Source organism: Notechis scutatus, chromosome 2 (assembly GCF_049901735.1).
Source record: "Notechis scutatus isolate UNSWTSFEM ecotype Mainland chromosome 2, rNotScu1.2, whole genome shotgun sequence".
NCBI classification, from domain to species: Eukaryota; Metazoa; Chordata; class Lepidosauria; order Squamata; family Elapidae; genus Notechis; species Notechis scutatus.
Window position 1 is genome coordinate 162,204,875 of NC_142010.1, and position 24,788 is coordinate 162,229,662.

General features: G+C 42.2%; 1 protein-coding gene across 6 annotated transcripts in view; it reads right to left on the reverse strand.

Annotated features, from left to right (window-relative positions):
- The window catches only part of CARM1 (coactivator associated arginine methyltransferase 1), an 82,306-nt gene that overhangs the window by 51,900 nt on the left and 5,618 nt on the right, over window positions 1-24,788 (reverse strand). For 2 of the 6 annotated variants that reach the window (XM_026675493.2, XM_087957141.1), the window contains 3 exons: window positions 24,308-24,363; window positions 7,099-7,224; window positions 4,720-4,826 (listed from right to left, as the gene is read on the reverse strand). In XM_026675493.2, the coding sequence (XP_026531278.1) occupies window positions 4,720-4,779 (60 nt within the window). In that variant the 5' untranslated portion in view covers window positions 4,780-4,826; window positions 7,099-7,224; window positions 24,308-24,363. The remainder of the gene's footprint in view (window positions 1-4,719; window positions 4,827-7,098; window positions 7,225-24,307; window positions 24,364-24,788) is intronic. The other 4 variants (XM_087957140.1, XM_087957138.1, XM_026675492.2 and 1 more) reach the window with 2 other exon arrangements.

The following is a 24,788-nucleotide window of genomic DNA, read 5'->3' on the forward strand; positions in this document are numbered from 1 at the left end:
GGAAACTCTGAAAAATTCGATCATAAAAGCCCAGTGCAGCACAATACTGCTGAAAAAGAAAAACAAGAAATTCAAGAAGAAACCAGCATGGCTGCACAAAGATTTCTCTGACAGACTGAAAAACAAAAAGGACAGGTTAAAAAAAATGGAATGAGGGACACATAACTAAGGCTAATTATCAATAGACAGCTAGAACATACAAACCTGAAGTCAGGAAAGCAAAGGCTCAGGATGAACAAAGATTTGCAACAAAAGTCAAAGATAATTTAAAAAGTTTCTTTCAACTTATTAATAAGAAAAAAGTCAAGGAAACAGTAGGCCCACTAAAGAGAGAAGATGGCAAGGAAGTAACAAACAGGAGGGAAAAAGCAGAGCTGCTTAACTAATTCTTTGCATCAGTCTTCACACAAAAATAAATTGTAGCCCAACATCCCAAAAAAACTACTGTTAGAAGACAAACTAGAAACAAAAATTAAAATAACCAAGAAAATGGTAAGAGAACACCTATCGGATCTTGATTAATATAAATCACCGGGATCTGACAGATTACATCCCAGAGTTCTGAAAGGGCTGGCAGATGTATCTCAGAACCATTGTATCTTTCCAAAATCCTGAGCACCACAAAAGTACCTGAGGATTGGAAAAGGGCTGATGTGGTTCCCATCTTCAAGAAAGGGGAAAAAATAGACCCAAGAAACTACAGACCAACCAGTCTAACATCAATACCTGGAAAGATACTGGAAAACATAATAAAAAAAAAAAAAACAGATCTGCGAGCAACTAGAAGCAAATAAAAGTTATAACCAGTAGCCAGCAAAGGTTTGTTTAAAAACAGATCATGCCAAACCAATCTTATTTTATTCTTTGATAAAGTCACTAAATTAGTAGACCAGCGAAATGCTGTGGACATAGTATACCTAAACTTCAGCAAGGCATTTGACTAAGTAGACCACAACCTACTTTTTTGTAAGTTAGAAAAATGTGGGATAGACAGCATCCCCACCAGATGGATTTGTACCTGGCTGATAAACTGTATTCAACGAGTAGTCCTTAATGGTACTACATCTACATGGAGAGAAGTAAGCAGTAGGGTTCCACAACGTTCCGTCTTAGGCCCAGTACTCTTCAATATCTTAATAAATGACTTAAATGAGGGAATAGAAGGGGAACTCATCAAATTTTCAGATGACACTAAACTGGCAAGAATAGCCAATACCCCAAAAGACAAGCTCAGGATCCAAAAATATCTTGACAAACTTGAACTATCTAACAAAATGAATGTTAATCTGGAGAAAAGCAAAGTTTTACATTTAGGCAGGAAAAATCAAAAGTAGTTTAGGCAAAACCTGGCTCAAAACAGTAACTGTGAGAGGAACCTTGGAGTCCTAATGGATGATCACTTGAATATGAGCCAGCTATATGCAGCAGCAGCTAATACAATCCTGGGTTGTATAAACAGAGGCATAGAATCAAGATCACTTGAAGCAGGGGTCCCCAACCACCGGGCGCGCGGACCGGAACGGGCCGTGGAGCACTCTTTACCGGGCCGCAAAGAAAAAAAATATTAAAAATGGCGGCTTTCTTCGCCTTCGGTGAATGCTGCTGGGATCGGGATCAAGGACACAAATGAAAGAAGGGGAGGGAGGAAGCAACCAAGCCTGTCCTTCTCTCTGGTCAGCCTCTCAGTCGCTTTCGCTCCTCCACCAGCCCAGGAAGAAACTGCTTCAAAGAAGCGGGGCTTTCTGCGCCGCCGCAGCCCCGAGCGCCCGTTTCACCCACCCCGCCCGCCCGCCCGCTGTTCAATCCACAGTGCTCCGTTCTGCCTGCCTGCCTGTCTGGTTGTTTGGGAGCAGCTTCGGCTGAGAATAATAACTATTCGCCTCTTTTTATCAGCCGAAGCTGCTCAAACGAAGAAGGCAGGCAGGCAGGCAGGTAGAATGGAGCACTGTGGATTGAACTGCTGAGCGGGCGGGCGGGCGGGGTGGTGGTGAAACGGGCGCTCGGGAAGCTGTGGCGACAGGAAAGCCACCCCCTGGCTTCTTGGGCTGCTGGAGGAGCGATAGAGTGACTGAGAGAGGAACGAGGCAGACACCTGAGGGAGGGAGGGAGGGAGACACCTGAGGGATGGGGCTGAGGGAGGCAGGGCCGAGGCGCTCCCTGAACTTGGTGGTTTGCTGGCAGACGTTTTATTACCCGACTAGGTAACAACATCAGATGTTACCTAGTCAGGTAATGAAACGTCTGCAAGCAAACTACCAAACTCGGATTCTCCCCCCGGTCCTTGAAAAATGTTTCTGCTTGAAACCGGTCCCTGGTACAAAAAAGGTTGGGGACCACTGACTTGAAGTATTAGTGCCATTTTATAAAACATTAGTAAGACCACACCTGGAATACTGCAACCAATTTTGGTTGCCATACTACAAAAAAGATGTTGAGACTTTAGAAAAAGTTCAGAGAAGAGCAACTAAGATGATCAAAGTCCTGGAGACTAAAACATATGAAAAACAGCTGCAGGATTTGGGTCTGGCTAGTCTAAAGAAAAGAAGAATTAGGGGTGACATGATAGCAGTATTCCAGTTTTTGAGGGGCTACCACAAAGAAGAGTGGATCAATTTATTTTCCAAAAGCATTGGAGGGCAGGATACGAAGCAATAGTTGGAAATTAATCAAAGAGAGAAGCAATCTGGAATTACGGAGAAACTTCCTAACAGTGAGGACAATTAGCCAGTGGAATAGTTTGCCTTCAGAAATTGTTGGTGCTTTGGGACTTCCAGCTGACCTCGTGGTGATATCGGACGTGAGGAGGAGGTCTCCGCACGCCGAGTTCTCCCTGTTGGAGGGGTCCAAAAGAAGCTAAAGCCACCCTGTAGGGGTGGTGAAGAAAAGAGGGGCTCCCTGCAGTTTAGGGAGAGCAGCAACTTTCCTGCTGGACTCAGGGCTTCTTCCCTCTCCCTCAGACAGCTGAGGCAACAAAGAAATGTGCAGAAGTGGTGCAGATAAACAGTGATTGGAGCTGGGTGAGAAGATTCCTTTTTAGTTAGACCCCAACTTTAAAGAAGAGAAGAAAGAGACTCTCAGGACTATCTTTTAAAGTGGCAAACTACCATAGAGAGAAAAATCCTAGACCTGAAAGAAAAGGAACTACGGGGAGAAAAGCTAAAGACCTTTTAAAACACAGAAAATTGGACTTTTAAATTGGGCAAGTGTTGATTTGGAAAGGCATTATAAAATGCTGGACTAGCTACTTGAATCTATTTGAATAGTTGACTTTGCTTCCATAAATTGAATTAAATTTGGATTAATTAAATCTACAAGACTTGAAACAACACTGAGACTTAAGCTGAGGACGTCATCTACTGGTGAAAGGAATATACCAGACCCCTACAAGTTTAGAAATACCTTTTGATGAGAGGAATAAATAACATTCATCTGTAGGACTCTGGTGACATTTACTGTTCTATAACTAGCTACTGTATGATTACTGGAGACTCTATTATGAGAATAAGGAAGACTTTTAAGTAAAGCAAAGTGATTTTTGACTTGCGGAAGCTTCCTAGATTACTTAAATGGAATTAATAATCCTGAGATGTAAAGGACTATGATTATTGAACTTTCTGAGGAGTAACACTGGACTGGAATACATTGCTTTTGGACTTGAGTAAGAGCGGGACTTATTAAATTAAGACAAGGTGCTCCATCAAGGGGAAAGGAGTGAGATTTTAAGAGAAATGGTGTTGATGTTTCAAAGCATTTGGGGTATATGGAAAAGAACCACAGAGAGATAAAGTTCCTAATGCAAAGCATATATGGGAAAATAGAAAATATGCTACAACTGATGATGAATGAAGTTCAAAGAGTCCAGGAAAGAGAGGAGATAGAAGAAAGAACGGAAGAATGGATAAACTGGAATATAGTTTTGAAAGAGAATAGGGGCTTGGTGGATATTTTGGAGACCTGGCAGCTTAGGAGGATAGAGATGGGAGAAATATACAGTCAGAATGGTGAAGATACAGATGATGATAGACAGAAAGATCCAAGAGAGGAGTATGGGCGGCAAGCCAAAAAAATGAATAAGAATTATTAAAATGGATGAGATTGGATGGCTAGAAAGTGTGTGTGTGTGTGTGTGTGTTAATACTAAGTTTATATAGTATGATGAATATAACAACTATTATGATTATCATTATTGATGTTTGTATCAAAATGAATTATACCCGGGGCCACACTATTCATGTATTGATGTCTATTTAGAAATAAAAATCTAATAAAACATAAAAAGAAAAAATCATGGGTTCTCCATCACTGGGTATTTTTAAGAGACTGGACAGTCACTTATCTGAAATGGTATAGATTCTCCTGCTTGAGCAGGGGGCTGGACTAGAAGACCACCAAGGCCCCTTCCAGCTCATTCTATTCTATTTTGAACACCCAAGACCTGGTAATCTTGGGCCCATATCTGAGACCCTGGCACTTAAGAATCTGTAGTTTCTGTTCAGATCCCTGAGCTGTGTATTGGTAATTTTCCTGCCTTTTAAGCACATCAAGAATCTACACAGTTTTCCGGTAGAAAAAGTCCTCCTCAATTTCTTCATTAGCTAGCCCTCTACTGTCTGTTTTCAAAAACATGCAACAACAGATCCTCAGCAGTGGACCCAAGGAGCTAATGCAATTCCTCCCTCCCCTCCACCAGAAAAAAAAACAACTGTTGAAGTCACCAACCTGGAAGTACTGCACAGCAGATGATTCCTCTGTGCGCTCACTGAACACTGACTGCTCCATGTTGTGACCTCGGCAATTTTTCAAAATATTATAAAATGAGCAGAAGTCTAAAGATAAAGCCAAACAATGATTTTCAGAGTTCAAATGACATTGTTCCAATTACATCCAAAAAGGGTACAAACAATTTGGTTAGAGATGTAATCCAATATCTGGTGGTATCTAATTATTATGGGAACACTTGCCCAGGATTTTTCTCTAGGTACATTCAGGTTATGTGATACAGATAGTCCTCGACTTATAGCAGTTTGGTGACCATTCAAAGTAAAACAGCACTGAAAAAATGTGACGACTGTTTTTCATAGTTACTCTGCAGCTCCGCGAAGGGAAAAATGTTGAGAAATGTCACGTGATGGCAAAGTGATCCCACGAGTTTGACACCCGTGGTTTAGAGCACTTTGTCAGAAGAGCAGCCAATTGAATCCTACAAGGAAGCCATCAAGCAAGACATGATTACAGAAGCATTCTCTTTGCCTCAGTGATGCAATGATTAGAGTGCTGTACTGCAGGCCACTTCTGCTGACTACTAGCTGCCTGCAATTTGGCAGTTCAAATCCCACCAGGCTCCATGTTGACTCAGCCTGCCATCCTTCCAAGGTGGGTAAGATGAGGTCCCAGATAGTTGGGGGCAATATTCTGACTCTGTAAAATCGCTTAGAGAGGGCTGTAAAGCACTATAAAGTGGTATATAAGTCTAAGTGCTATTGCTATCCCCATGACAATGTGACCAGAATTCAGGATGCTTGGCCACTGTCCTTTGCTGTCTCCCAGAGTCATGTGATCTTTTGCAACCTTCTGACAAGCAAAGTCAATGGGGAAGCCAGATTCACTTAACAACCAGGTTAACCACTTATCAACTACAGTGATTCACTTAACAACTGTGGCAAGAGAACTCATAAAAATAGGGCAAAACTCACTTAACAAATGTCTCACTTAACAACATAAATTTTGGGCTCAACTGTGGTCGTAAGTTGAAGACTACCTATACTTATTTCTAAGACTAAATCACTTCATTTATTTACTGGATTTATGTCTTGCTTTTTTTTTTTTTTGCTTACTCAAGGCAGTTAGAACATTTCAAATAAAAATGCTAAATTTAAATATAGCATTCAGAACAACAGATTAAAAATCAGTTAATGTGGAAGTGATATGTTCTCCATTTCACAAAATTTTCCTCTCCAGGGAGAGCATCCATAGTCAGTGACAAGAAATGAGACAAACAAGCCACTATCAGCAGGGCATCTTTTTCAAAAAGTCTTCTCTTGCTGATTTCCATGAACATGCATATTCATTGTAAAACTTGTGATCCTTGGAGAGGCTCAAACCCTAAGCTGTGTGGGGCTTTAAAGGTCAACATCATCACATCATTTACGCCTAAGAAGCAATCAGCAAGGAGGAGAGATTTTTCCAAACAGGTATCATACCATTCCTATACTTTCCACTGTTTAAGGAATATATTTTGGCCCAACTGCAATTCTTAGACACTTCTCAAGGGGTATCTAACATACAGCATGTTACAGTAGTTAAGCACAAGGATGTAACTAAGGCATAGATAACTATAACTATGTCTAAATCATTGCTGCAAGGATCCCAGCTGGTACCCTAGCCACATCTATGCCAATGTGGTCCAGGTCACAATAATCAGCCGTGAATCCAATGACAATTGAGCATCAAGGAGCATCTTTAAAACTGGGCATCTTTCTGTAAATCACATTTTCATTAAAGTTTTCAATACTAGCTCATGCTTATAAATGGCAGAATTGTTTGCAATTTCTTCACTAATGCTACATGTATGTTTAGTTAATTTTTGGATAGAAAAAATAGAATGTACATTTTTATGTAACAAATATAGGTGAATAGTATTACAGTACATGCATCAAAAATCTTATATTCATGTTTAATTTAAATTAAGTACAGATAACTGTCCATAATAATGTTACAATTTTAACATGATAAACAAAATTTTGTCTTTTGGTTTTCTCACAAATATCCTTTCTCTTATGTCTTAACTTTTCCAAATATTCCAGCAACTGTCCAACCTGTCCACTAAATACAGTACAAGTATCAAAGGTTTAAAATTAAAATTTAGACAAGAGTTGGGCTAAACATTGCATGACTTTGCCACTTGATGGTCCAAAATTTCTATTAAGGAGAACAAACAGCAGATGATGTCATAGCAGAGAATGTCAGATTGAATTATTTAACAGCACAGATGTTATCCATCCTGAAAATGCTACGTGTTGGCAAAGCATAGAATTATTTACCAGGGCAATATTCTGTTTCTCAAAACTTCAAATACAACTCACAATAGTTAGTACATACCACTTGGCGTTGCAAATTGTATAAGGACACTATTGCATCCCAATGTGATAATGAAGGACTGTTTTCCCACTCGGCTGCATTCTGTCTCCTTTGATACAGAACACTTGAATACACAAACATCATCTTCTAGGAAAGAAAAGAGAAAAAAAAACAATGATTCATCAACCCTTAAAGATTTTGCTTTTTTCAAGATGGAGAAAGCCATTCTGGACCATTCCTATTTTCCAAACTGTCAGATGCGAAATCCACAAATTAGAATAGGAGCAGATTATCTCCTTCATATACTCCTGAATCTCATCATTCGGGGTCATGTTAGACCTGCTCATAGGGGTAGTATGTGATCATGACCAGTAGCACTAGCAATACCACTTAGACTTCTATACTGTTCTGCTTCGTAGTACTTTATAGCACTGAGTGATTTACAAATGTCAGCATAGTACCCCCCAAAATCTGGGTCCTTATTTTACTGACCTCGGAAGGATGGAAGGCTGAGTCAACCTCAAGCTGGTCAGGATCTAATTCTTGACTATGGGCAGGGTTAACCTGCAATACTGCATTCTAACCACTGTGCCACCTTGGCCCCCTACAGACTATTTCAAAGTTGCTTTTAGATTTTCTGTAGAAGTGAGAAATTACTAATTTTTTAGCTTCTTATTCCCGATATGTGACAAAAAAATTCCTATTGGCAGTTTCTAGAAATGTTCAGAAAAGTGAGCGGACATCTTTCTAATAAAGGGGAGTATTTGTAACTCATGGTTGAAATGAGGGGTCCTTGGTGCTCTATGAGCTTGGTTGTTTTCTTTCAGATGTTTCATTATCCAAACTAGGTAATGCCATGACTAGCACTGATATTACTTACTTTGGGTAATGAAACATCTGTAAGAAAACAACCAAGCTCAAAGAGACCAAGACCTATCAGACATCAAATCAGTGAAAAACACACTGCCTTTCTCTCCCCTTTATATCCTCGCCTCAGGCCCCTTTTTCCTTGCATCTAAAATCTATAGTTTTTTCTCTCAACCTCTAATCTTAATCTACTATCACAGGATCTTCAACCCTCGGGTTGCGGACTGGTATCAGTCCCAGTCCCCGGCCTGTTGAAAACTGGGTCATGCAGTAGGCAAATAGGGGAAGCTTCATTTGTGCATGCATGGGAGCTAGGTTGTGCATGTGCAATAATTCCTCCCCCCACCCCCTCACCGCCAGTCCATGGAGCCAGAAAGATTGGGGACTACTGTACTATCAGAACAATAATACAGTATTCAAAATAACAGTTTGCACAAATTGGTTCAACACATCACTGAACCAAAATATGATTGCAGTTTTACAAATCATCTGTTGTCGTTAATAATATACTATGATTCTTCTATAGTTTAGGCTAAATATTAGCTAAGTCACTACAGTTTCTTCCACAATTCATTACTTAGCATAATCTGAGAAATATGGCATGAAATCCTGAGCCTGATGTTCAAACATTTCCAATTTCAATATTCAAGAAAAGACCAAATCATTTATTTGTTCATAAACATATCAACCACAGTTAATTCTGCAAAATATGCTAGACATAGAATATAAAGAAAAAGATATTCCAGTCTGAAGCTTGCCTGAAACTGCAGGGCAGCATTACTGAGCATTTATAGCCACTTAAATAAAGACATGTCATCTTTTCTTCCACCTTACTTCTTGGCTCCTACTGCCTTTTTCATTATCTTAACAATACTTATAATTTGGTTTCACAAGGATAACTATGGAGTCTCATACTCAGTTAAAAAAAAGAAGCTCTGAAACAATATTTGGGCTTAACAAGAGCCTTTGGAGAGCTTCTAACAATCATAATCAAAGCCAAACACATTTTTATTGACTATGTCAGGAATGGAAGTTCTATGAACAGACACAGGAATTTTCAGCAAATCCATATACCAAATGAGATTCTGTAAAAAAACAAGTCTCACAGAAAAAAGCAGCAAGAAGAAAGTAAAGGATATGAACCTAAACAGATGCTGTGGCCTGTTCTACCACTCCTTGAAGACATAATTTCCAATATCTATTATGACTAGAGATGAAAAAATACAGATAACCCTAATGCCAGTTGCTTCCCCCTACTAATCAACTTACTTTTTGCAGCCCAGATATGAAGCCCTCTAAAGGACTGACTTATGAGTATTATTAAATCATGTGAAAATTAACTTCGTGTATGTTCCTTGAAATACTTTGTCAGAAATGTCCAGAATCTTCTAAGAATATTTTTTTAGAAACAAGGACCACACTACATCTGCAACGTATTGTGGGATGAGTAAAACCTTCAGTTTAGAGTCCAACTGAAAATTTCACCTACTGTACTATTTAATGGAAAGCAGTTTTTGCACAATGTTAGAATCTTGATATTATACTATTATACTGGTTTACAAAATCACTTCCAAAGTATAACTGACCCTCCTACAAACTCTCCATCCTCTCTGCCTTATTTAGTGGATCTTGGATTCAGATCATGAGAACCCACTAATTCTTTCCTTGTTACAGAAAATCATTAAACTCTGACAACTCGGGGTTCCTCCTTATGCAATTTGCAGCAAGCCAAGTATGGACCTAATCTGATCTGAACTTACTCCACTGTTGTTTTTGAAACCCCACACTGCAGCATGCCAATGTGCTATCTTTGGTCAATTGCAACCCTGCCTTTTGACTCGGAACTCCCATCAATTTCAGACAACTGACTCCACAGGTTACAGTATAAAGGTAGTCTTTTTAACCCTCTGAAAAACATAAGAGATTTCTCATAGTCATATACAGCACAACCCAGAATGGACTAATTAAACAGTCATCAGTTTTGAACCATGCATTCAAATTGGATGCTGTAACTAAACAGAAAAACAGAGTTGAAAGGGACTTTGGAGATTTTCTAATCCAACCCACTACACAAGTATAAGACCATATACTATTCTGGAAAAATGGCTGTCCAAATCTCTTCTTAAAAACCTCGTGATGGAGCACCCACAACTCCTGAAAGCAACCCATTCAATGGTTAATTGTTTTGTCAGGAAATTTCTCCTTAGTTCTAGATTGCTTATCTCCTTGACTAGTTTTCATCCATTGCTTCTTGACTTGCCTTTTGGTGCTTTGGAAAATAGGTTGACCCCTTCTTCTATGTGGCAACCCCTCAAATATTGGAACACTATCTTGTCATCCTTAGGCCTTCTTTTCACTAGACTAAACATACCCAATTCCTGCAACCCTTCTTCAAGTTTCAGCTTCCAGCCACTTAGTCATCTTTTTGCTCTTTTATGCACTCTTTTCCAGAGTCTCAATTTTTTTTATATTGTTATGACTAAAACTGGATACAATATTCTGTGGTCTTACCAAGGCATAATAAAGTGGTATGAACACTTCATATGATCTTGATTCCATTCCTATGTTAATGTTAATTTGGCGGCTGCAGCACACTGCTGACTCATATTTAAGTGATTGTCCATTAGGACTCCAAGATTGCTCTCACAATTACTGCTATTGAACATCTATTTTATCCCTGTACATTTGCTTTTTCTTGCCTAGGCATAAAACTTTACTTTCCTCCCTATCTAAATTTCATTTTGTTAGATAGGGTTCAAATCTGTCGAGATCCTTCTGGATCTTGAGCATATCTTCTGGATGTTGGCTATTCCTTCCAGCTTGGTGTTGTCCATGGCAGACTGGTACTGAGTGAATGCAGAGCAGAGGCGTGAGGTAGCAGTTCTGACTATGAGTTCCACTTCTATTCCCTCATCTAAATCATTTATGAAGATACTGAAGAGTACCAGGGCTAAAACAAAATCTTGGGTACCTTGCTACTTACTTCCCTCCATTAAGGACTACATATTGAGTATGGTTTGTCAGCCAGTCCATGTGGTGGTGATGCTGTCTAACCCACATTTTTCTAGCTTACCAACAAGTGGGTTGCCTTCCAGTAAGTAGCAGAGGGTTGAATCAGTTGAAGTATTGGACCTGTTTGGGAGAAAGCTTTCGGGGAGCCTATAATGCTTCTAGGTTTTTGTGGTCAGTCCACCCCTTGAAGGGGATTTTACTGCCCTCCTGGAATTGTTCCAAGTAAGGAGGGCCCAATGGACCACATAAGTTTCCTTCTCTGATAGCCTATTATCCTTCAGTGTCAGAGAGCTTGTGTAATAGCCGCATGGTTGTAATTATCCTTTCCATTCTTCTGAAGCAGCACCATCCCCATGGCCACATCACTGGCACTTGAAATACAAAGGGCTAATCTAGGTCAGTGTTTTAGGACCACTTCGAGCTTCTTGAACGTGACTTGGCACTCCAGTGACCAGCTTAAGAGTTGGCTGGGCCTGGGTTCAGCTTTCCCTTTTGTTTTCAAAAAGTTTGTGATCAGCAGGGCTATCTGAGCAAACATGGGGATGAACTGACAATAGAAATTAGCAAAACTGAGAAAACTTTGTAGATGTCTCCTCGTTCGCACACTCCCACTCTAGGATTGCTTGGACCTTCCCAGAATCTATATGCCATTCTTTGATATTTGGTAACCTAGGTCAGGGGTCTGCAACCTTAAACACTCAAAGAGGCATTTTGACCCGTTTCCCACAGAAAATACCAGGATCCACAAAATCTGGGTGGGTGTGGCCAACTCAACATCACTCACTCCCACCCAGCCACATGACCCCCCAGCCACGCCTACCCAGGTTTTGTGATTCCTGGTATTTTCTTTTCTCTGGGAAACAGGTATTTCTCTGTCTCTGTCTCTCATCTTTCTCTCTCTCTCTCCCCCCCCCTTCTCTCTGTCTCTCTCATTTCTCTCTCATCTATCTTTCTCTCTGTGTCTCTGTCACTCGTGTATCTGTGTTCCAGTGGTGAGATTCAATTTTTTTTTAACTATTGGTTCTGTGTTCTGGGTGTGGCATGGCTTGGTGGGCATGGCAGGGAAAGGATACTGCAAAATCTCCATTCCCACCCCACTCCTGGGGGAAGGTTACCACCAGTTCTCTGAACTACTCAAAATTTCCCTACCGGTTCTCCAGAACTGGTCAGAACCTGCTGAATACCACCTCTGGGCAAACCTCTGGTGTATTCCCTCTTGAACCATTTCCAAAAATAGGTAAGGGTTGGGTTTTTTGTTGTTGATATTCTTTCTTCTTCTTTGGGTACTTTTTACCATATAATTTAAATCGAGTCATTTCAGGTTCCCAGATAAATGAAGCTCTTTTGTCCCCTTGCTGTGGCTTCTTGTCAGCTGAACCTATCACTGGCTGGCCCCACTCTCGCCCTTTCAGTCACTCCTCACCTAAGAAGGGAAAGGCGATGGTGGTGGATGGAGACTTGCTCCATATTCCAGAATGGAAGTGAAGCACCCCTCTACTTGCCTCTTCTTCCGACCCTTGTTGGTGCTGCGTGCACTTCGGTAGCTCAGGGACGCACACAACTTTCTCTCCTTCCCGAGACACTGGTCCATCCTGGCTGCAGCCGATGCTCTGCATTGTAATAGGTTTCAGGAGGAGGGGACGCCATCTCAATCCATTGTAAAGTGCACTAAATTTAAGTGTGCTGCACTTAATTTAAGTGTGCTGCGCAAGGCACTGCAAGAGCAACAAGAGCAGCGGTGTCAGCCGCAGTAAGTAGAGGGGTGCAAGTCTCCATCTGCCACCATTGCCCTTACCTTCTCAGGCCAGGCGAGGAGTGACTGGGAGGGGAAGGCGAGGGGCGGTGCCAGCCAGTGGTGTGTTCAGCCGACAGGGAGCTGCAGCAGACCTCGGCCAGGTCACAATATTCCTTGGTAATCAGTAGTTCTGAGTTATTACTCTCTTTTAATGTATTGGCAGTTTCTGCTTTAACTTTCTTAACCACAAGCGTGTGGCAGTTTCTTAGCACTTTTCCTAACCCTTGCCGGTTGGATACTTTCCTTCAAATGTCTCGGTCCCAACTGACAAATGGGCTCCATTTTTTCCACCACCCCAGGCCCAGGAACATGGCCTCTGTCATCCCTGGGTCCACAATAAATCAAATAGTCTCAGTGTGGGTCCCAGCTTTTAGCTTCACAGGCTCTGTTAGGCAAGTCACTGACATTCCACCTGTTATTGAACTGTCTAGCTGGGAAGATGCTATAAGCTTCCTTAGCCTCATTCCTACCTTTTCTACCACTTGGGGGCTGACCAGACATCCGGTGCATCCTGAGTCCAACAAGGCTGTAAGGGTCCACTTTATTTCTGAGGACACCAAAATCTCCACCCTAGCAGTCAAGGGAATGATGGTGTCACCATTGGGTCATCTTCTCCTTCACTGTTGGTCTTGTAAAAGACTGGCCCTGTCTTGACAGGGGCTGGAGTTTCCTCTCCCTCGCTGTAGAGAGAGAACTCTAGGACCTGTTACCCCAGACAAGTTTTCTCTTTTGGCTTCGGCGAAGCTCTTTTTTTCTTTGGTTGGCTTGAAGAAGTAGTCATTGGCTGCAGTGCAAGACATTCAGCAGTTGGATATTCTTCCTTTCTGCAAGGAAACCAGCCACTAAGGTTCTGGAGGGTCTTCCTCCTGCCATCGGCTTGAAGTATACGGTTAAAGGGAGTTGCCAGGATTATTGGGGTTTTCATGGGCCCTAGGCTGGGGTAGCAATCACAGCTCCTGGTGTCATTGCTGCATAAATCTCCATCCCTCCAAACTTCTTTCTCAACTACTCCATGGAATGGTTGAGGCCAGCAATCAGGATCTTCCAGTCAGCAGAGTTAATCACTTCGCTTTTCATCTATTGCCTCAGACTCCAGTAGGGAGTGGTCTTTGGCCTCTGCTGTCTTGCCCATGTTTGTCACCCAGCAAGACTTTGGCCTCTGGTATGTGGGCTTCCCTCTCTCACTGCTTTATAGCTGTGGGTGGCTGCTCAGACTTCTGAGGTTTTTGCTTGAGGGGCGTGCTGGCAGCTTGCGTCCTGCTCTGGCTTGAAGCAGGGAGTGGTTCTTTCCAAGCCAGTATCTCTCCCTGCTTCTTTTTCTCCTCCATGTTTTTAGCTGCAGCCAACATCTTGAGGTTGACCTCCTTATGGAGTCCAGGTAGGTTATTATTAGAAGAACTGGCTTAATGTCAATCATCCCAATATGCTAGCCAGCAAAAACAAACAAACAAACAAAAAACTTCTGAGACTTTTTTTTCTCCAAGAGTATACTTTACTAAAAAGCATGTGGATACTGACATGGAAAAACCAGTTCTAACTTTGCATGTGTAAAAAGTATAAATTCCCCTCACCCGGACCTCCCATTGTCCTTTGTCCACCAATCAGTTGCACCTGGGCTCTTTTGAGAAAGATCTATCTACCTTGGACATTCGCAGAAGTGATGACCTTGGGATAGAACTTGCTCAGGCTTCCAGATGGCACACTTGCATTCCAATTTCCTTCCCAAACCATCCTAACCCTAACCCTTCCCTCTTATCAGTATTCCAACCAAACTCCCCATCCCAAATTCAGCACTCAGAGACAGAGTCCATCCAAGTAAGAATTTATTAGAGAAGTCATATTGGCACATGTGGGGAAAACCCGAATCTGAATTCCCACATTTTCCCCTGCTATACTAAAACTCACACCCAGCCCCTTACTGATGACACTCAAGTCACTTTGTCCAATCCACCTCCATTCTGAATTCCTGCCAAGTCCAGTCACTCCCCTCCAAACTCCAGCGATTCGACCTTGAGCTTAGGTGAAAGAATGTTGTTGTAGATATCCACCTTTCTCACTTTCTCATTCCCATCCTCCCTTGTGGCAGCCCCAAATATGAATCAAGATGGAGCCGGGGCTGTCAGGCTGCCTCCCCTCAAGCAATAACATCCTGAAATGAAACAAGTGATAGGAGGTTAGAATCCACCACAAATAATCACCTTTTCCTCCCACAGGGGGCCCTTTGGCTTATTGGGAAATTTCTCATGAAACTGCTTTACTAATCTATCTGCTTTTACATCCCAACCTTTTACCCAAATGGCTTAGACAAAGGGTACCCCTTTCCAATGAATCAAATATTGTAATCGACCCCTATGTAACCTAGAATCAAGAATCTTCTTTACTTCATAGTGCTCCTTCCCCTGGACCACTACTGGTTTGGGAGCTGGTCCATCTCTAGGTCTTACTTGGGAAGGGACAGCCGGCTTCAGTAAGCTGCTATGGAAAACGGGATACATCTTCCCCAATAAGCAAAGGAGTTGCACAGTTATTGGTTTTATAATTTTCACTATAGGAAATGGGCCTATGAACTTGAGACCCAGTTTCTTGGTGGGCAGTCTCAGCCTAAGATATTGAGTAGACAGGTAGACCCTGTCGCCCACTTTGAAAGGGACTTGTGGCAAGCAGTGTTTATCTGTTTGACACTTGTACTTCTCAGCGGTTTGGGCGAGTGTGTGCTTGGTATTCTCACCCCTCCCATAGTGAGTCCATCAAGGTGGGAGGCTCTCTAGGCAGTTCAGGCATTGGCACAAAGTCCATTCCACTAGTAACCTGGAATGGGGTTAAGCCAGTGCTACTATGGGCTGACTTGTTATAAGCCACCTCAGCAAATGGCAGCAGCTTGACTCAATTGTCCCATTGGTAAACTACATAACACTTCAGGTATTGTTCCACCATTGCGTTGGTTCGTTCCGTGGCCCCATTTGTACTTGGGATGAAAAGCTGAGCTCAACCCTTGCAAGGACCCTACGGACTGTAGGAACTCCCTCAAGAACTTAGCAGTAAACTGCACTCCCCGATCAGAGATGATTCATCGCGGCACTCCATCCACTAGTTTGGAGTAAACCAGGCAGTTTCCCTAGTCGCATTTTCATCACTACACGGGTAGAGCAACTCCTGACATAATCCTCTACATCAGTTTTTATCTTTGGCCACCATAATTGATGTTGCACCAAGTGGAAGATTTTTAGGAACCCAAAGTGTCCAGCCAGCCTTGAATCATGGCATTGTTGCAGCACTTTCAGTCTTAGGCTGGGGGGGACGTACAACTTGGGACTCTTCCAGGCCAATCTACCCAGCATCGTCAGGACATTGGGGTTGTCCTTCAACCATTGGTCCACAGGGATAGAAGATTTCATCTCTGCAGAGATTGGGTCAGTCATGGAATCTCCGACTCCTAGCTTGGGTTCGGGTAGTGACCTGAGCTGCTGGCTGCAATTGGAGCACCACTGCATGTGTTACTTTTTTCCGCTTACTGTTAAACTAAGGCTTCCTTGATAATGCGTCAGCTAATTTGTTCTTTTTGCCTGGAATATGTTTTATTTCAAAATTGAATCGTTTGGATACTGAGCCCAGTGGTCTTGGCTTAGGGCAGCGGTCACCAACTGCTGGTCGGCGAGAAAATTTTGGTGGTCTGCAGAAAAATTATTTGCATTTTTTATATTGCACTAAATCAGAGATCATTGCTAGATACGTGCAATGAATGTTTGTGTTGCTGCAGAAAGTTTCCCCCTTTGGGATCTTTTTGTGCTGGTCAGAGAGGGGCAAAAATTCCAACTTGGGTCTGCTTCAGCCTCCTGGTGCTTTGGGCAAAGACTGGAAGGAAGTGTGGCTGGTGGCAAAGAGCCGGAGAGCCTTGTTCCAGTGGGACTGCATCATGGCCTGGAACTGGCTGACCATCTCAGCCTGTTGAACTTCCAGGTGATGGTACCTGGCCTTGCACTCCTGCAGATCTTCCCTCTGCTTGGAAAGCCTATGTTTGTAGTCCTCAGTGAAGTGCTTCTGCTGAGCCTCTTTATCAATCAGATCCAATTTGAATTGAACCAGCTGATTTGCCACCTCTTTCTTGTGGTGGCTGCTTAGCTCCAAAAACTGCTTCCTGTTGGGGCCCTAAAGAGCCCAGGCAGGCAGGCGAGGAGTGGCTGGAAGAGGCGAGGAGAGGCCAGTGAGGCGCCCCTTGATGTGAGTGACATCAAGTTGGCCACACCCACCCAGTCACAACCACCTAGCTACATTAGGTCATTAGGCAGATCATATTAGTGGTCCTCAGGATTTAAAATTATGAATTTAGTGCTCCCTGAAGTCCAAAAGGTAGGTGACCCCTAGTTTAGGGGACAGCTTTTGCAGAGTTTTCAGCGCCTCTAAATTTTTATGATGTCCAGACTTCAAAAAGCTCCCTTCTCCCCTTCCAAGAAATGCTTCCAGGAGAGGAGGGCCCATCAGACTGTGAAAGCCTCTTTCTACCATATGGCCCACTGTCTCTCTATGTCCGTCAATTTTTTGGACACATAGGTGCAAGGTTGCAACTGATCCACCGAGTTTTTCTGGCAACATCACTGGCGTCAGCTTGCACTACAAATGGCTTGTTGGGATTGGGGTGCAACAGGATTGGTTCTTTAGAAAAAAGTCCTTCAGTTCCTCGAACGCCCGCTGACACTCAAGGGCCCAGCTCAGCAGCTGGTTGGGCTTTGGTTTGGGGTAAGTTCCCTTTGTTTTCAACAATTCAGTTAGTGGTAATGCGATCTTAGCAAATGCAGGAATGAACTGTTGGTAAACGTTTGCAAACCCCGAGGAACTCTGCAATTGTTTCCAGGTGAGAGGGGGTTGCCAGTCAAGCACCACCTTGACTTTGGCCAAGTCCATCTCAATCCCCTCGTTGGATATTTGGTAGCCTAGGGAGGTTTCATGGAATTCGCATTTTGACAGCTTAACATAAAGTTTGGCATTGAGCAGGTTTTTCAACAGTTGTTGCACCAGTTTTACATGCTCTTCCACAGTCTCAATGTAAGTAAACTAGGAGCCCCTGATAAAGATGCTCATGTAGTACCTCATTAATAAGTTGCATAAATACTGTGGGGCTCCCTGCAGTCCAAAAGACATCACTTTGAACTGGAAACTACTGAGCGGGCAATTGAATGCAGTCTTCCATTCATCGCCTTCTCTTATTCGGACCCAGTAGTATACCTTTCACAGGTCTAGTTTGGTAAATACTTTGCCTTTTGCCAGATGGTTTAGCAGGTCCTTCATTAGAGGGAGGTAGTAAGCGTTTTGTACGCAGACTGCATTTATTCCATGAAAATCAATGCAAAGTCTCACACACACACAATCTTTCTTTTCTTTGAATAGCACACGGGGGCTGCAACCTGTGAATTCGCTGGCTGGATGAACCTCCTGGCTATGTTGGAGTCAATGTATTTTCTTAGTTCATCCATCTCCCTTGGGGACATTGAGTACATTTTTGGCTTGGGTAATTTCGCCCCAGAGATGAATTCTATAGTGCAGTCTGTGGGTTGGGTGGGGGGGAGAGAAAGTTGCATTCCTCCTCATTGAAAACCTCTGCCAAATCTTAGTATTCTTTGGATATGTGTGGGAAATCTGGTGGTGCCTCATTAGTGGAAGCCACCCTCTTCTTCTGGCTGCTGTCACTGGGTCCTAAAGGCTGCTTGTTCTCGGACTGGAGGGGGGAGGTTCGGGTCCTATGCCTATCCTTATTTTGCAGTAGCTGTCTTCCCATTTGATGGTGGGATCCCACCTGTCTAAACAAACTAATCCAAGAACAAGTGATGGGTTCCCAGCTGTCCAACTGGCACTTAAGAGTTTTCTCCTGCGTAGCCCTGCATTGGGGGTTAATTTCTAAGTCCATTGCACCGCCATCTGGTACCAAGCTTGAATTCGGTCGAGTATACCTCAGATCGTGCAAGCCTCCCTAATCTCTAGATCCAAAGCTTCCTTAAAGTAATGGACAAAGAGTCCTTTGGGCCAGCTTCACAACCTTCTGGCTACTCTTCTAAACTCACACACCTAAATTCTTTAGGTGATAATTTCAGTCCTTTGATTTCTGCTTCAGCCTCCTCCTGGTTCACTGGGTCTTTCAATTGTGCTCTCAAAGACCACACAAATTCGTCCACATCTTCTAACTCAGGGGCTCCTTCATCATAGAGTTGGGCGATCCAATTGGCCACTTCCCCTTCTCTCATGTTATCTGCAATGGCTGTAATCATGTTCTGGTCTGATTGGTATTGTGCCCATAATGATCAATGTGAGCCCAAATCCAGTTGAGGAAGTAGGGTAGTTTGCCTGGGGTGCCATCAAAGGTGACTGAGAATAGTGGTGGGGCAGCTGCTGGAGGGGGTGCAGCTGCGGCTGGAGGAATTGGTGGTGGAGCTGGAGCCAGCTTCCACTGGTACTGGATCTACCCGTGTCTGGGATAAAAAGCCCAACCAGGTGGAACCTGGTCCACGGGCAGCATCCCTGGAGGTGCTGGTGGGGCTTGTTGGACAGGCCTGGTGCGCTTCCTGGCCTGCCTCTGATCTCAGGGCTCGATCAGTCCGGTGGCATTGGAGGTCATCCTGCCATGGCAGATGACTGGGCTACCACCGCAGTGGAGGGACTTTGCTGCTGGGACCCGGGGCTTGGGCCAGCCACTGCTGAATGAAATGAAGTGGATGTTCCGCTCTGGAGTGCCGTGCTTCCAGATCCCAGAACGTTGAAAACAGGCTGTGGCAGCACCCATCTAAGCTGAACCACGTGTGGGGAGGTTTGGACCGTGGGACCCACACTCAGCAGTTCGAACTTTTCAGGTAACCCAGCTAGCGACTGGCTCCATGACAGCTCTTGAAACTTGCCAGCCTCTAGGGACCACTGTACTCTCCATTCATAGGCAACTCTGGTTCCCAGTTGCCACTCTGCTCCCAGAGGTGGGGGAACACCAGTCACTTGTTCTGGGTTTGAACTGTGTGGCTGGTCCTGCCAGCGGGGTCTGCCAAGAGGTTGGTTCCTTGGGTCTCATGTCTCTCCAGATTTCAGTTTGCGCGGCCTCGGCTGTGACCACTTCTGCCTCTGAAGGGTAATACCGGGTTTTGCAGGCTTTCCCTGGCACAGGTCCGGTGGCTCCTTCAATGGTCTTTGGTTCTTGCTCCATCTTCCCTGAGACTTTACACCTGCAGTGTTTTGGGGGAGCATCTTGGGGCTCAGGACTCTGGACAGCGGCATTGCTCTTGCAAAAGCTACTGTAATTTTCTTTTAGGCTATTTGGGTTAATGTCAGCATTCCAACCAAACTCTCCATCCCAAATTCAGCACTCAGAGACAGAGTCCATCCAAGTAAGAATTTATTAGAGAAATCATATTGGCAGATGTGGGGAAAACCCAAATCTGAATTCTCGCATTTCCCCCTGCTACACTAAAACTCATACCCAGCCCCTCACTGATGATCCTCAAGTCACTTTCCAATCCACCTCCATTCTGAATTCCCGGCAAGTCTAGTCACTCCCCTCCAACTCCAGCAACTCGACCTTGAGCTCAGGCGAAAGAATGTTGTTGTGTAGCTATCTTCCCTTCTCATTTCTCTTTCATTCCCAGTTATCCATCCTCCCTTGTGACAGTCCCAAATCTGAATCAAGATGGATCCAGGGCTGACACCCTCCCCCTCCCACTATTGTTGTCTGGTTGCAAGCAGTGAACAGGGTATCAATTTAGTGTGTGGGTGCTTCATCTGTGGAGGTTTTCAGGAAAACATCGGGCAACCATTTGTCCAGGATGGTATAAGGGATGCCTTGGGCAGGAGTTGGCCTAGCAGACTCAAAGGTCCCTTCTAGCACTATGAATATATGAGAATAAATAACTAAATACACCCACACCCATAGACATTAAACTCAATTTTAAGCAAAATAAACATGGTCAGTCAAATAAGAAAAGGTTTATAAAACTTTCAAAAGATTAATGTCATATTTTAAAAAGAGGGGGCTATTAAACTAACAGAATAAAAATATTTGCCAGCCAAACTTTAATTATATAGCCTCAAATAGGCTGGGACTTTGAATAATCAAGATAATACTTCTGATCTTCCTTTACCAGCTTAAGAAAAGTAATTCAGAAAGGACTCTACCAGGGGCCTCACACCCTTGTGCACAGGTGTGGGAAATAGTTCCTGAATCTATTATCAAGCACACAGCACAACAAGAGTATAAGCTGTAGTGAGTCTTTGGATGTTCCTTACATCCTACTTGTTTATCCTCATTAGTTTATTCATTAGGCTCCATCATAACCCCAAGAAAATCCTGAATATAAACAAAGTTATAAGCTTAGTTTATACAAGAATATAAACTTAGTTTTGCATCTTTTCTCTTTTATTTTAAAAATAGTGGTGAAGATAAAACAGGGTATTTTATGTTGCTTTGCTTGAGAAAGTCAGATTTCAACGCACCATTATTGCTAACTTTGAATTCCAGATCTCAGTTGATACAAATTAAAGTCCATAATTACAGCCTTGTTAAGAAGAGTTATGTGGAAAAGGTCAATCACAACCTCTGCCATTCTCCCCACAAGAAGATTCACACTGTTCAGAATACTCTGATTTGGAGAATACAATACTTTCATTTATTTCATGTTAAATACAGAATATCTTTTTTACTGGAATTGTACTAATGTTACAGGAATTATACACACTCAACCTGCAAGCACTCACAATCCTATATTTACCTGCCATTTCCCACTACACAAGCATGCAGAACAAAAGCAAAAAAAAAAAAATGTATGGTTTAAGTTCCCTCAAGTAAACCACAACTTATTTCTTAGTAAGCTAGTAAAATATGGACAGACAATATCACTACCAGATGGATTTGTAACTGGCTGACAAACTGCACTCAATGAGTACTCCTTAATCGTACTACTCTACATGGAGGGAAGTGAGCAATGGGATGCCACAAGGTCCCATCTTAGGACCAGTTCTCTTCAATAGTTTCATAAATGACTTAAATAAGGGAATAGAAGGGGAACTCATCAAATTTGCAGATAACGCTAAGTTGGCAGGAATAGCCAACACCCTAGAAGACAAGCTCAGGATTCAAAAGGATCTTGACAGACTTGAATAATGAGCCCTACACAAAATGAAATTTAATGTGGAGAAAAGCGTGGTTTTACATTTAGGCAGGAAAACCAAAGATACAAGTATTTGAAAAGATACAAGTAGTTGAAAGCTGACTCAAAAACAGTAACTGCAAGAAGGATCTTGGAGTCATACTGGACGATTACTTAAATATAAGCCAGCAGTGTGTGGAAGCAGCCAAAAAAGCTAATACAATCCTTGGCTCCATAAACAGAGGCATAGAATCAAAATCACATGAAGTATTAGATCACGTTATAAAACCTTAGTAAGACCACATCTGGAATACCATATCCAATTTTGGTCACATTACAAGAAGGATATTGAGACTTTGGGGAAAGTGCAACTAAGATGATTAAACGCCTGGAGACTAAAATATATGAAGAACAGTTGCAGGAATTGGATATGGCTAGTCTAGTGAAAAGAAGGGCTACAGGTGACATGATAGCAATGTTCTAGTATTTGAGGGGCTACCACAACAAAGATGAGGTCAACTTATTTTTCAAAGCATCAGAAGGCAAGACAAGACAAAATGTATGGAAACTAATCAAGGAGAGAAGCAATCAGGAATTAAGGAGAAACTTCCTAACAGTGAGAACAATGAAGCAATGGAACAGCTTGCCTTCAGAAGTTGTGTGCTTCATCATTGGAGGTTAAGAAGACAACCATTTGTCTGAAATAGTCTCCTGCTTGAGCAGGAAGTTGGACTAGAACAGGGATCTCCAACCTCTGGGCAGCAGCCCACCTGCGGGGTGTTAGGCATTGGCAACCTGGCCGCAGAAATAGCAGGCAAGCACACATGCACATCCCTATTTGTACAAGCAGTGGGCATGTGCATGAGTGCTCCATTTGCATCAGCTGTACACACGCTTGCCAGATACTCACACGGAAGCTTCCCCTCTCCCCCACATCGGTCTGCAAAGTCATAAAGGTTGGAGAACTCTGGACTAGAAGATCTCCAAGGTCCCCTCCAGCTCTATTCTGATTCTATTTTAAGCAATACAATATTCTATTTGGCTTTTGTATAAGATAAATACAAAAATTAATTCAATGAAAAGATATTGTGCAACTTTAACAGAAAAGCTACCAGACAGAGGTAGCTACTTTGAAGTTCCATTATTCAAACATTCCTAATTTCCAGTCAGGCCTTTTATGCAGGTATAAGGATCTAGACAGCAGGATTGAGAACATCAAGATTTCCAAGAAATTTTCCTGCTCACAGAGAATTGCCAATTCAATGGGAGGGCAGAAACAAGACTTATAAGCTCAGCAGGAATCCTTTTATTACAGAATATTAATACAATGAAGCTTTGTCTCTGGAAAGCATAAGAGACCAAGGCAGGAATGAACAATGGCTCATACTTAATTTGATTAGAAAAGGAAGGGTTAGCTCAAGACCAGGAGGAGAGGGGGGAAAAACCCAAAAGCATTTGTCTGGCATGTAAAAAACAGAATTCAGATCCTAGAAAAGAGAGCCTTGCCTTTTCAAGATACTGCCTTTGGAAGATATTCAATGCAAATGTCTCCCGTGCACATTAATTAGGCTGTCAAGCTGGGCCTCTCTAAGTTCTTTGTGAGCAATAAAGGAGATAGCAGATGTGCCCTAGAGCTTCCATACACACATCACAAAAGGACTAAATGCCTGGTAAAATCAAGGGATTCAAAAGGCTGCCATAGAACTGTCACATCAGAGCTGGATTTATGAGTTGAAGAGATGCTTTCCCCACCACACCACTCTTTTTAAAATGCACACCATTTTGGACTTGCAGTTAAGTTTACACAAATACTCAATGGTTATGATATAAAAGAGTGGGCCTTCAATAGTTTGATTTTGCAACACAGAACTTGGGATTTAACAAAAAACATGTGGACAATAAAGTAAGCAATAATATGAGGTACAGATCAATTGACAGTTCATTGACAGTTTCATGACAGACTAACTTTTTAATTGCATCAAGATGCCTACGTATATTTGTCAGAGCAGCACTCCCTACTCTTATGATGATGATGACTTTGATGATTTTACACACTTCTTTAAAATAGCCATTATATATTTGAACTCCCCAAGACTCTAAATGTCAAAATCTGTTAAATTTTTCAATCATAAATATACTGTATATTTGCAAAATATTATTGAAAGCTGACAATAGTTTAGAACTGATGTTCTCCACCATACATTTTGGGCTGAAGTGCCTTCCATTGATCATCTTGCTACTGTTAAAGCTTCAAATAGAAAGCTTTAAGCTGCCTTTCCATAATTGTGAAACTTGAAAATTTATTTTGGAAATTACAACCCTACTGCAAAAGTGTTTGAGATATTTAGAAGCATGACAATTTCTGACCAATTCATCAGATATTTTAAACTTAAATAAGACAATTTTTATTTACAAATGTCAAGACTTCTATTTAGAGATTTACCTTTAAACAGGAGACATCAGCACATTATATATGCAGACTCAATTAGTCAAGGATTCCTAAGATAAAAAATTAAAGATATTTTACTCATTGTAATTAAGGAAGTTGATTATTCCAGCTAATTGATATGGTACAGAAATGTGAAAATATGCCTTCAATGCTCATTTTAGCTGACTGAAGTTAAATTCAACATACCTGAAATATCTCTATGTTGTGTATGAAAGTCTTTATCTGATATAAAATCTTTTCTGTTTCCTCGGTATAAGTAGAACTGTAGTGCACATTTAATCCCCATATTATAGGTTCCTCCCTCCCCAATACTCCAATTCCTAACCCAACCAGGGTAGGTAAATAAACATTTACCCAAGGTATATAACATTATTTAACACCCTTAAAGTTTGTTTGTTAATGACAAAATGTTAATAATATTTTGTCATATTATATTCCACTTACATTTAAGAAGTTACATTGGTCTTTTGCTTTT